At 42.7% G+C, this 11,669-nt stretch overlaps 2 protein-coding genes across 3 annotated transcripts in view; both read right to left on the bottom strand.

Annotated features, from left to right (window-relative positions):
• ubap2a (ubiquitin associated protein 2a) overlaps window positions 1-4,221 on the bottom strand; it is a 14,015-nt gene extending 9,794 nt beyond the window's left edge. For both annotated transcript variants that reach the window (XM_035662235.1, XM_035662236.1), the window contains exons 1-4: window positions 4,142-4,221; window positions 2,162-2,299; window positions 1,716-1,793; window positions 1,374-1,484 (exon numbers count right to left, since the gene is read on the bottom strand). In XM_035662235.1, the coding sequence (XP_035518128.1) occupies window positions 1,374-1,484; window positions 1,716-1,793; window positions 2,162-2,257 (285 nt within the window). In that variant the 5' untranslated portion in view covers window positions 2,258-2,299; window positions 4,142-4,221. The remainder of the gene's footprint in view (window positions 1-1,373; window positions 1,485-1,715; window positions 1,794-2,161; window positions 2,300-4,141) is intronic.
• Window positions 4,222-4,455: 234 nt separating this feature from the next.
• The window catches only part of dcaf12 (DDB1 and CUL4 associated factor 12), a 9,344-nt gene continuing 2,130 nt past the window's right edge, over window positions 4,456-11,669 (bottom strand). Inside the window, exons 2-9 of the mRNA XM_035661320.1 lie at window positions 11,187-11,477; window positions 10,240-10,518; window positions 8,430-8,490; window positions 8,029-8,222; window positions 7,448-7,513; window positions 7,092-7,254; window positions 6,619-6,797; window positions 4,456-6,496 (exon numbers count right to left, since the gene is read on the bottom strand). Of these exons, the coding sequence (XP_035517213.1) occupies window positions 6,338-6,496; window positions 6,619-6,797; window positions 7,092-7,254; window positions 7,448-7,513; window positions 8,029-8,222; window positions 8,430-8,490; window positions 10,240-10,518; window positions 11,187-11,477 (1,392 nt within the window). The 3' untranslated portion in view covers window positions 4,456-6,337. The remainder of the gene's footprint in view (window positions 6,497-6,618; window positions 6,798-7,091; window positions 7,255-7,447; window positions 7,514-8,028; window positions 8,223-8,429; window positions 8,491-10,239; window positions 10,519-11,186; window positions 11,478-11,669) is intronic.

Here is an 11,669-nt window from a genome sequence, read left to right as displayed (position 1 = left end):
CCTTTGTCGTCTCGTCGTTCAACAGCTTGTCACGTCGTCGTCTCAACAGTTTTTTTGTTCGTCGGTCGTCGTCAACAGTTTCGTCGTCGTCAACAGTTGTCGTCGTCGTCAGACAGTTTGTCGCTCGTCGTTTCAACAGTTGTCCTGCGGTCGTCAACAGTTGTTTCTGTCGTCGTCAACAGTTGTCGTGCGTCGTCAACAGGTTGTCGTCGTCGTCAACAGTTGTTGTCGTCAACAGTTGTCGTCAACAGTTCTATCCCTCCCCTGCTGAAGTTATTAAAAGGCCCCACACACCTGCATAGGTGTTTAAATATTCTGGCTAGTTAGACCATGTCTGAAGTCGGGGAGTGCTATAGTAGGAATTTTGGGAGGTCACAAGATTCCACTTCCCGCCCTAACAGGTCTAACCAAAATAAGAAAGGAGTCATTGAGATGTCACTCAAATACAGTCTCAATCAAACACTCCCACAGTCCTATCAAGATCATCATCAATCAGTATGTAGGGCGTTTTCAAGCACACAGTAATGATCAAAACTTCATACAACTCCCCTATTGAGGTCATGGAGACAGTGACATGCCTAGGGCTGGGTATCGTTCAATTTTTTTGGATAATGATACAGATACCTCAACTTCAATATTGGTTCCTGAACGATACCGACAAAATAAAATGTTATTACATATCACGGTACAAATTCTCACTTCAAAAAGGAGGAAGTTATTCCTATATTAGACCGGGGAAGCGAAGAAACTGATGGAATATTGGTACAGTATTGGCTATATAAAAAATATAAATAACTTATTAATAACAATCAGTCGTGGCAATAGGCTACTGTAGAGTCTAGTCTGCCTTCTCTGGAGAAGGGAATGACTGTGTGGATAGGTGACGTTTGTGGTACAGGGAAATAGTGGCAGCGTGAGACCTTTTAATTTATCTGTGCTAAAGAGCAGCTTGCCTGGGTCTGACAACTTTAGGTGTTCTGTAAGCAACACCACGTTTGCCACCAGAAACACTCTCCTGCCCTGGTCTGAGATCTGTAGTGTAGTTTGTGCACCCTCACCTCCTCATGCCAACACTGCACAGCACAAACAAGTGCTTTGTGGTGTGAGCATCAGAGATTTCTAAAGTCTTGTAGTCTACACGAGTCTTAAGCTATAACAGTGAGCCAGCACGCACAATACCAGGACCATGAAACCAGCTGAGATAAATGGAATTCGGCCATCATTAAGGTTATTAACTACACCTGTGCTTTTCTTACTGTGAAAAAGGTTTATTTCATTTATGGCAGCACATGAGCAATTTGAAACTTGGAGCATAAATGATGCTTAGCAGGTGGAGTTTAAGATGATATTACATTTGACATTATGTAATTTACCATGTCTGAGGTGCTCTCCAGGAGAAAGTTGATGGCTCTGCTAACATCCTCATTGCAGTCGTGGAGCGCTACCATGCACTCATCCTGGTTTTTCCCAGTCACCTCCATCAGCTGGGGAAAGCGACAAACACAAATCAAGAGTCAAAAATGACAAAATGCTTTTCCCCACATGACAATACAAGTCACAGCATCACAAGGTGTCATTCATAGCAGGAAATATGCATTTTTCATGTGTCCACAAAGTGTAATGTGGTCATGGAAGAATGCGACAGCTCACCCTGACTCAACCTAGTAAGACAATGAGCCTTGTTTTGTCTCGGCAATGATCCAAGTGTTCCTCACCTGGTTAACTTTGTCCTCAAAGTCAGCATCATTCTTGTCATAGATCATCTGGGCAAGCCGGATCTGCTCAGCAGTAGCCTGCAACACAGGAGCCAATGGGTAAAAGTTAGGTCAGCGGGAGAAAACAGAGAAGAACACAGTATGTCCACTTTATTAGCTACACTTGTAAAATCGAAAGCAATCCAAGACAAACAACAGTTCTGCCAAACATAAACACCTCTCCACTTTTAAGGCGTGGAGCACATTTATGCCCGTTTGTAAATGGTTCTGTGTGATATTTGGTTGTAGCAATAGCCAAGCTAGCGGCTCAGAGAGAATAACTCTGCAGTGCCAGGCTATACACTAGTGAATAACCATATACATATATTTACATACATACATTGGTTTGCTTTGTTTAGTTATTCTTTAAGGTTTATCACATTCCTGTGCTAGCGGTTGCTCCTCACCTGTATCTGTTTCTGTGGTTGTGATGTGTGAGTGGCAGCAGGCAGCGCTTTTTCCCGAGGGACCCGGGCCTTGTCGCTGCCCAGCGAGCTCATCATATACAGTATATACAAAACTCTGTATGTACAAAATAGAAAAATCTGCCAAGGAAACAAGACACGTGGAGGAATGAGTGACATCAACCAACAGTTCTTAAACACAGATCATTTCCAAAATACACACACACATACACACACAGCTTGCTCGCATTGGTGTTACAGAGCCTCAATAATGTCCCTTATGTGAGTTCATAGAAGGAAATAAGTGTTAAAAACCAGAAATATGTGTCGTGAGCATGGCTAAGTCTTATTGCACAATCATGAATCCTGCCCTTATGGAGCCTGTACGACACACAGTTGGCCTGGTGACAGAACAGCTTTGCTGAAAATCTAGGTCAAGGAGGGAGAGCGACCCAGTGTCCTCTTACAAACAGTACAGACCACAGTGTGTGTGAGGCAGAACAAACACTATACACCCTGACCCTACATCCCCTCTAACTGATAGAGTTTACAGCGACTAAGATTATACACACACTAAACATTACACTACTGCAGTAACATGCTGAATTGTTCTGTGTGTGTATTTGACAATCAAGTCCTAGACAGTTCGAACCTCTCTGGATGTGACCCCACATAACCAGTCACTAATAATTATCAGTAGCAAACAGTTAACACATTAAATAGCTATACACACACACACAGATTTATGCACTTGCAAATACATGGATAAGGTGATTGCTCAATATATTGTAATGAAAAATACCTTGTAATTCAACTCGAATCGCAAACCTTGCCTACGGTGTCCATTACTAGAATAATAACAACAGATATCCCCACTGACCCATTTGTTTTATGTTAGAGAACAATAGCAATCCAGTTTACAGTGCCTGAGTGACGTTGGCAAATGCAGTGCTGCCATTGGCTGCTGGACTGAACAAAGCTACAGGACGAAGTGGCTTTAGATTAAATGCAGTTTCAGTGAAAAATGTCAAGATCTGTTTTAGTATCTAAAAACCCCATGGCAGCGGCTGCTATCTGTGTGTAATACATCAAACATTAACACATCATTACAGGTACGAGTATCGACGGTCACGGACACAAACAACAACAAAACAACCATTCAGTAGCTGTGGACGTCTCAATTGTTTATCACATTTATTTGGGCATAAAGAAGTGACAAATTAAATATCCGTTAAATGAAACGTGTTTACGTATATTCGCATCCAGCTGGTTACGGCTCACTGACAACGAGTCAGAAATAACAGCACTAATAAAGCGGAGCGTTGTTTTGAAGCAGTGCTAACGTTAGCCCGCTGCTGTTTTCAGTCTGCACACGGGACTACTCGGTAACGGCGGACATTGTGTGTCTATCTGTCAAAAACAAACCACACTCTCCCAGCGTCGTTGTACACTCAACACTAACCGACTCGGTGCTCTCGGTAACAGGGTCCCTTTGTCCTCGCTAGCAGTAACTCGAGTAGCCACTACCGTGCTAACGCTGACACTACACCGTCGATACAGCGGGGACGAGGCTAACTAACGATGCTAATAAATCTGCTCCAAGTTGATAGCCAACGATCGTCTAAGTGCCTCGCTAAAGTCTCCTTCGTGTTTAGAGATCCTCACAGGTATTTAACGAATGGTGGCCGCTGCACCAGGCTTGTCCTCGACGTGTAGACAACGGGCTAGCCAGCTAACAAAACACAGCGGTGTTAGATGTAAAGACGAAGGCCTCGCAGCGGAGCACAATCCCATCCCGACATTGCTCGCCGGGGAGCAAGACAACAGAAAAATTGCGAAAGACATCCCTCACAACCCCGTGCGACAAAACAACGCAGCCAGCGACCAAGTATTTCGGCGGAAACGCGGTAAAGTGTATGGTTAAAACGAGTTGGAACGGAGAAAGTGAAGTTGAAAACCAGATGAAAATGTGTGTTTAGTTACCTGCTAACACGCTTCACTCAGCCAGCAGCAGACAAGGTGGTCACGTGACGTGCGCTGCCGCGGTGGATGCTCTGCTCCCGGGTCAGACAACTTCTTCACCTTCAGCAAGTTAGGACAGACGCTGCTGGAGCTTTATGTCTCAATATGTCTACGTGCTTTTTGTTGTTTTGTTTCTTTTGTGCTTATCGAAGATGTAACTTAGTCAGCGACATGAGTTCTACAATATATGATCACAATGTAGACTGCACGGTTTAATTCGAGATATCTTTAAATTGGATAAATGATGTCGAGCATGAAAAAAAAGAAACTTTACATCAATATACATTTTATTTTTATTATTTACTCTTTTTAAAGATTTAATAGCTTGTTTTTTTCAGATGTTTATATCTTACAATATCCTCAGATTCAGTCATTTGTAAAAACATTCATGAGGCATGTATAAAAAAACAGGGCATCACCAAGTAGACAGATCAATCCACACACTTCCTCAGACATATACATAAAAATGTATGCAATTGTCCCTATGTATTTTACACATACATATACACATTTATATATAAAATACACTTTAAAAGTGTTGGTTATTTGTTCAATTTGTGGTCGTAATTGGGGTTTCTCTTTTCAATCTGTCATTATCATGAAAACTGTAGAAAAGGAAAACTATGATCGCCTGTGGCAGTCTTTCACAGAAAGACTTGAGGAAGGCAAAACGTAACTGAAGCCTACCCTGCCTCTACCAAACAAGGAAAAGAGCAGAATCACTCACTCCTTGGTACAAAAAAAAAAGAGGAAAAAAATAAAGTCTTACAACTGTGACAACAAATGTATGTGCCTGCAGCATCAAACTCAGGGTAGAGTAAAAATTCTCATTAGTTCTCCTCACATCACTCTTGCTGGATGGTTGGGAAGCTCAAAGTGAGATACTACAGATCTTCTCCCCAGTTCCTGCAGAGGAGTCCCAGAATCATGGGGGGTGGGGGTTCAATCCAGTAATTAAAGGCTCCTCTATCAATCATCATATTTGATGATACTTAACTTGCTACCAAAATCTTAGAGTAAATTCTCTAGTGACACCAGAAGGGTGATAATCAGGATTGAACACCACCGATGGACAAATCTGCTGAAAGCATTCTGGTCAAAGAGAACAGGAACATAAGCGAAGGACAAAAAAAGAGATATCCTTCAACAGAAGCAGATATAAACACCCCTGACCAACAGAATAAAGGTGACAGAGAAAAGGGGAAATAAATACAAATAAAGCTACTTAGAATATCAGCAGGAGTATGCCTGTCAAACCACACAGTCAAAAAATAAAATACGCATTTTTGTTGGGATTAATTCATACACAACACTGCATTTAGCAATCTTAATGTTTCTCCTTTACATCATCTCAGTGAGAAAAAATATGAACACAAAGTCCCATTTTGATTGGCTTCTTCGTTTTACTTCCGACAGGAGAAGACATAAGTTCTTTGTGATTGTTGCAGGACAGGACGGGCTGTTCCAACCAGTAAATATTCTTTATCAAACGTCAAACTGCACTCCGGTTCAGTCCTTCAAAATCTATTATATCTTCAGTCCTTCTTCCTCTCTCCCTCTCTTTTTATTGCCGTCCATTTCAGTGAGAGAAAGAAAGGGAATTTCTTGGAGAAAACTCCACAGGTTATTTCACAAAGACACTGTCGTTTATCACAGAGGAAGCAGCGGTAAACACTATCCTTACATACAAAAACAAGCCAGCAAAAGACCATAGCCTAATCCCTGCGGGTTGGATGTTAATGCTTTAAATGATGAGAACATGTATTACTTTATTCTTAATGTTTCTCAAAACTCTTCTGAGTTCCTTAGTGGCAGACTTCGCAGCTCTTGAGAAAATTACTAGTCAATTCTTTGTACATTTTCATATAAAAAACCGAGTAGCTGAGGTGTCAGGAGCAAAGGAATAATTGGAGGAGAAGGGATGGTGTGATGGTGGACACAAAGATACACAACAACAATATTCAAAGCCGTGATACGGTGGGGGCAAGATCATGCTCCTGAGTCCACGTGTGAGCAAAACAGTGACAATTCAATGAACAAGAGGGATACCAAAGACAGTGATGTCAACAGACTTGAAGAGGGAGAGGGATGGAGGGACTGGTTAAGTAAAAATCTGGACGAGGATGTAGTGATAGAGCGATGGAGGAGACGTAGAGGCTAACTCCACAGTCCTGCGTAGTTCCCGTGCAGGCCAGAACAGAGCGGTCCACCTGCTACAAACAGCTTGGTGCCAGAGTCGTCATAGCAGTGGGTGTACACCGCGTTGGGGAAAGAATGAATGTCTGAGAAGTAACTCCTCCACGTCTCATCGTGATTCTGAAAGCAGAGCAGAAGAGTCGGACAGCAGGAGGTTATGGGTGAGGAGGGTTACATCTTTCAAAAAAAAAAAAAGGAGCACTTAATAATAGACAAATAGAAGAATAGAAGAAATTGTGTACCAGCCAGCCTTTCCCTGTAGTGAGCTTGAGGATGCCATCTCCTGGACACTTCCTGTACCCCCCGGCTGGATTCAAAGGGTTCTCCAAGAATCTCTGGGCCCGGATGTCGTAGAAGAGAAGAGAACCCTGGCCGGTGCCCACTGTCACAATGTGCTCATAGAAACTCACTGAACGGATCCCTGTTGACACAGATACAGTTGTCTTAAATACAGAGCTACTCAAGAGTGAGTACACATCAACCCTCCCTGCTTATTTGTGCTTTCCAACTTAGGTCTTACATGAGTCTGTACACGGTCTGCCCCAACAAAGGCTTTGACACATATTTAAGAAACAAAGAAATTACAGTATAGCCACAACTGTTAAATATGGCTTACTAACAGATTTCTTTTAGCCAGTTGACACGAGTATTGCACAATAATAGTTAAGTAGTTAAAGGTCAGCCTGCCATGTTACTGATGTTAAAGATCACTTACCACTTCCCCTTTCTCGAGAATTCACGGACTTGATGCTGTTTGTAGGCTGCCGAGGGTCCAGAAAGGAAACATGGGCCTGAGAACCCACAGCGTACACCGACCAGTCCTGTCCATATGCCAGACACACATTCTCTTTGCAGTGAGGCAGCTTGGTGGACAGTATCTAGGGGGAAACACCATGGACTGTTACATAGGAACTAAATAAGGATTTCAGCTGTCAACACTGAAGAAATGATGTCAAGAACAGTCCTTCATTCTGTTTGAACATACAAGTGTGCACTATAAAGTTCCATAGCTATCCACAGAGAAAATGCATCACACAATGCCCATTAGTCAACCTTTGTGTTGTAATTTACCTTGCACAAGTTGTGCTCAGCTTTCCAGAGGTGGAAATAGCCGTCCAAGGACACAGCTCCCAGTTCCTGAAAAGGGAACAAAGGAAGACAAAGATGTAACCTGAGGAACCAGAAACAACACGTAGAACATGGTTTTTTTCTCTCAAATACTTTTCCCCTGCAGGGTTGAACAGACATCGTAGAAGTTGTCAGACTCTCCCGTCATAGAGCACTGCTGTGATTAGCTTGAACGCTGGTTACAATCGATTCTTCTGGTGACCCACTTTCACGCCATAAAGAGAGGCATCAAAACATCCACAGAAAGATTTCAGACCACTCCTGCAGCATAACTCACTCCTCTGCCATCTGTATGGTCAGGATGTTTCAAACACTCATTTCTTCCTAATATATATATAAAATAGCCTTATAATATTCATAATTATGTTTTCATAAACCCTTCATTCAGTCAATTAACCATTAACCCTCATCAATATTATTATTATAAAATGACATAAAGCTCAGAGTTTCCTGTTTTCCTAAAGTAAATTAGACACAAACACAATCATGTGTTTTCCCAACAGCCGTGTCAGGATGAGCCTTACTTTATGGTTGTTGTTGAAGGCCAGAGCACGGACTTTACAGTTGTATGGGTTGGTGTACTCCTTTGGGATGTCCTTGAGGGCACGGTGTGAGATGTGGGCGTAGGAGGGTACAGACTCCTCGTTCTGACTGCGCTCTGCCTGACTCATTACGTCCTCTGTCACCTCCCACAGGCCCATGGAGCCATCTCTGGACCCTGGGAATTTCACCACACAAAACATATTGAAATTACAGATTGTTTCTACTGCCTGAACACAAAAGTGAAAAACAAAGGAGGATTGTCATCAGGGTATGCAAAGAGCACAGACTTCAGAAGAAGAACTCAGGGACTCTCTTCTGCTCACTGCCCAATGCTTACACAGCAGTGTTCATTCACACGCTTCCACTCACACAGACAACTCACCAGAAACTGCCATGTTGTCACTGATCCATGCTATGGAGAAGATCCAGTCATTGTGACCATCCTGAAAAACAAATCCTTACCATGTAAGAAGCCTTAAATACTATTACAGGGCAATATATATCATGTGACGATAGAAAACCATCTATCATTTCATATTTTGTTCTATTGTTTTATTTCGTTGTGTCACAAATCACACTCCTATGAGAACAATATGCGCTCTAAACTATTAACCATTTAAATATTTAGTTATCAGCAGAAGAGCCGTGGACTGCGATAACTCATGCAGCACACATGGGAATGAATTACAACAGAATATATTTGAATAATATAACATTTAAATCTAGCAAGAAAGTTGCTAAGTCATCAACTGGTCTCTCTCTATGATTGTGTGTGTGCAAATGCATGACACAGAGCAGAGCTCCTCGCACTTTTCTAATTTAAACACCTAACAATATAATTTGTTATAATACATTTCTCTACAGTCACAGAATTGTCCCAGACACTGCATCTTTGTGTCCCTGGTGCTATTTTTATTGTCCCTGGGACAACGGGACATCCTTAATTCTGAGCACTGGATGTGAGTGGTGATTAAAGCAGAATACAGCCGAGGCTGGTGGGAGTTAATCACTAGTGCTGTTACCTTGTTGTGAAAGGAGGGAAATTGATGTTCGGTGGCATTTTACGAGAAGTCGGGGAATCACAAAAGCCATTACAATTTACCCACTGCGGACAATAAAGTTCTTGTAATCATTCCAATAGTCGAGGACATATTTCACTCTTGGACCTTGGATCTCCAGTGGTGAGGCATAAACTGGTAACCATCATACCACCATTACCCTGTCTTCTTATTTTAGGATCAATTGAACATGTTCTTAATCACAGTCATACATGTCCTTAATAGTGATAGGCAGATTAATTGGCTGGCAGATAAACTGGACCGGTAATTTGGCATTTTGAGCTAATCAGCATTGGCCGATGTCTGTTCTCGTGAGACCCGATAAATGAAACATGTCTTCAGACACGTCTGCAGGCAGCCTTGTCAGTGTGCCTGCTGTGGACCAACATCAGCACTCCCCCTCTTTGGGAAGGTGGTGTTGATTTTGAGCCCTGTGCTAGAACTCGGATACAGTGCGGTGTGGTAACTGTATGCCTGAATTTCCTCTAGAATTATAATTATACATGACTTTTCTTCTATATCAGCCATCAGCAGCCCTGCTCTCTAAATATGGGCGTCTGCCATTTAAAAACCCATATCGATCGACCACTAGTCAATAATAACGCCTTTACAGTTGTGTAAACATGTGTTGTTGCTCTATTGCCTGAATGCATTTACTGACATTAATAGTACCACTCTAGGCTGTGAATGAATGATCCATGTTCATGCTCTGCTTGGAGTACGAGCTGATCTTCATGTTGAACATTTCTTTTTGTTTTGTTGTTTGTGTTTTTGTCATATCAGGATCAACTGTATGCTGTTATCTTTGTCAAACTGACTTTTTTGGTTTAGTTGTCAACTTTCTGTCCCCTTGAAAACGACATGGCTTATGAAGAATTTCCAAAAAAACTCAAACGGTTCTATGTAGAGCCAGAATTTGGTTTGTCCCTTCTGGGATACTGTAAAAACGTGGAGGTTCAACATTGCGGCCTCCATGGAAAGCGAGCCACGGCTTCTGTAGATAAAAAGGGCTCATTCTAAGGTACCAAAAACACAACAGTCATATATTCAGGGGATTATACACCAACGAAAACACATCTATGAACACCATATTTCATTTCTGCCAATAAAGCCTTCCAAATCCAAACCACTTACATCTCCAACACAAACAGGGTCCAGTGTGGGCAGCTGGTAGATGGCCAGACTGTTGGGGTTGTCTCCTCCGGTGGCAAGCAGCGTTCTGGAGGGATTGAGCTCAATAGCGTGGATCCCACAGCCCTGCTGGTCCATCCGGGAACGAGAGCCTGCTGTGGAGTGGTACTGCCGACCCGCCCCCACTGCACCCACAACCCCAGAGCCTCCGCCTTGACACTCCCTGTCCTTCAGCATGGGAATGCGTGTTATCTGCCCAGTCAGGACATCGGCTACAAAAAGCTGCAGGTAAAGTAAGGAAAGACATCCAGTTAGCCCACCAGGTTCAGGAGGTAAAACAAAGAGAAGTCCTGAGCCAGAGTTGTTCTGATAAGTCTTAGTGATCTGATTAAAAGACCTACTTTAGAAATGTTTCTATTCCACAAAGAAACATTTATGAAGCAAAGTCCCAGCAAACTGCCCCAGTCACAGTTTGTATGACCCTTGTAGGCTTACATCATCGTCAACACAGAGGGATTGATTCTTGAGGTCACCAAAATGGGAACCTTTATCTACACCAAGAAATTCTGTCCTGTATAAATTTGGCATCTGATTAAGATTCAAGTAAAATAAGAAGCGGCACTACATCGCACTGCAAAGGCCCTCCAGGAAATATACCACTCCCTTTAAGAGATTTCCTGCTGACTCTTGTGACGCATCACTGAATCAAAACAGTAATTTGCAAAACTGTTACTTGCACTGTGCTACTTACTCTGATATCAACCTTTAGACAAACAGTTATGACAGCTGAAATAATCTAAGAATTGCTGTTTTCTGTTCATGAATTATTTGAAAGCATCTAATCTTACTGATTAAGTTATAATACTCTCAGAATAACACCAAGTGTTGAAAATATACAGAGACGAATGCCTAACCAATAAACACAGGTTAGTAACAAAATGACATCTCACCGTGTTGCATTTGGTCCCACACACCACCTGCCTGTGGTTGAGCCACTGTGAAGCAAACACCTTGTTGAGTCGGCCCAGAGAGAACTCCCTCTCCTTCAGGATACCAGGGAGCCTGCCGGCTGCAAAGCCCCGCAGGCTGCGCTGGAGCCGCAACTCGTGCTGCTGTTGAGGCCTGAACTCCCGCCCCCGGAGGGCACATACCACTGAGCGCCGACTGCACCACCACTGCTGGGCATGACGTGATGAAGAAGAAACACGGCTCCGCTTGTGTGGTGCCTGACACCAGCCCAGCTGTGGAGAGAGAGGGAAAAAAAAGGTCAAGCGTCTAAAGATTGTCTGTGGGGAAAGCACATGACTCTGGTCAAGTCCAAAATGTCTCAGAGACTATCAAGAACTGTGCTTTACATAAAATTAGGGGGATGTTAGTTCATTAATGGTATGAATAAAATAATAAAATAAGGCTTAAAATAATATGATCGAACT

Source organism: Morone saxatilis, unplaced genomic scaffold (genome assembly GCF_004916995.1).
Source record: "Morone saxatilis isolate NCDOM2014 unplaced genomic scaffold, NCSU_SB_2.0 Contig18, whole genome shotgun sequence".
In the NCBI taxonomy this organism is placed as follows: domain Eukaryota; kingdom Metazoa; phylum Chordata; class Actinopteri; family Moronidae; genus Morone; species Morone saxatilis.
The sequence above is the reverse complement of the archived record's forward strand: the minus strand, read 5'-3'. Positions and strand labels throughout refer to the sequence as shown.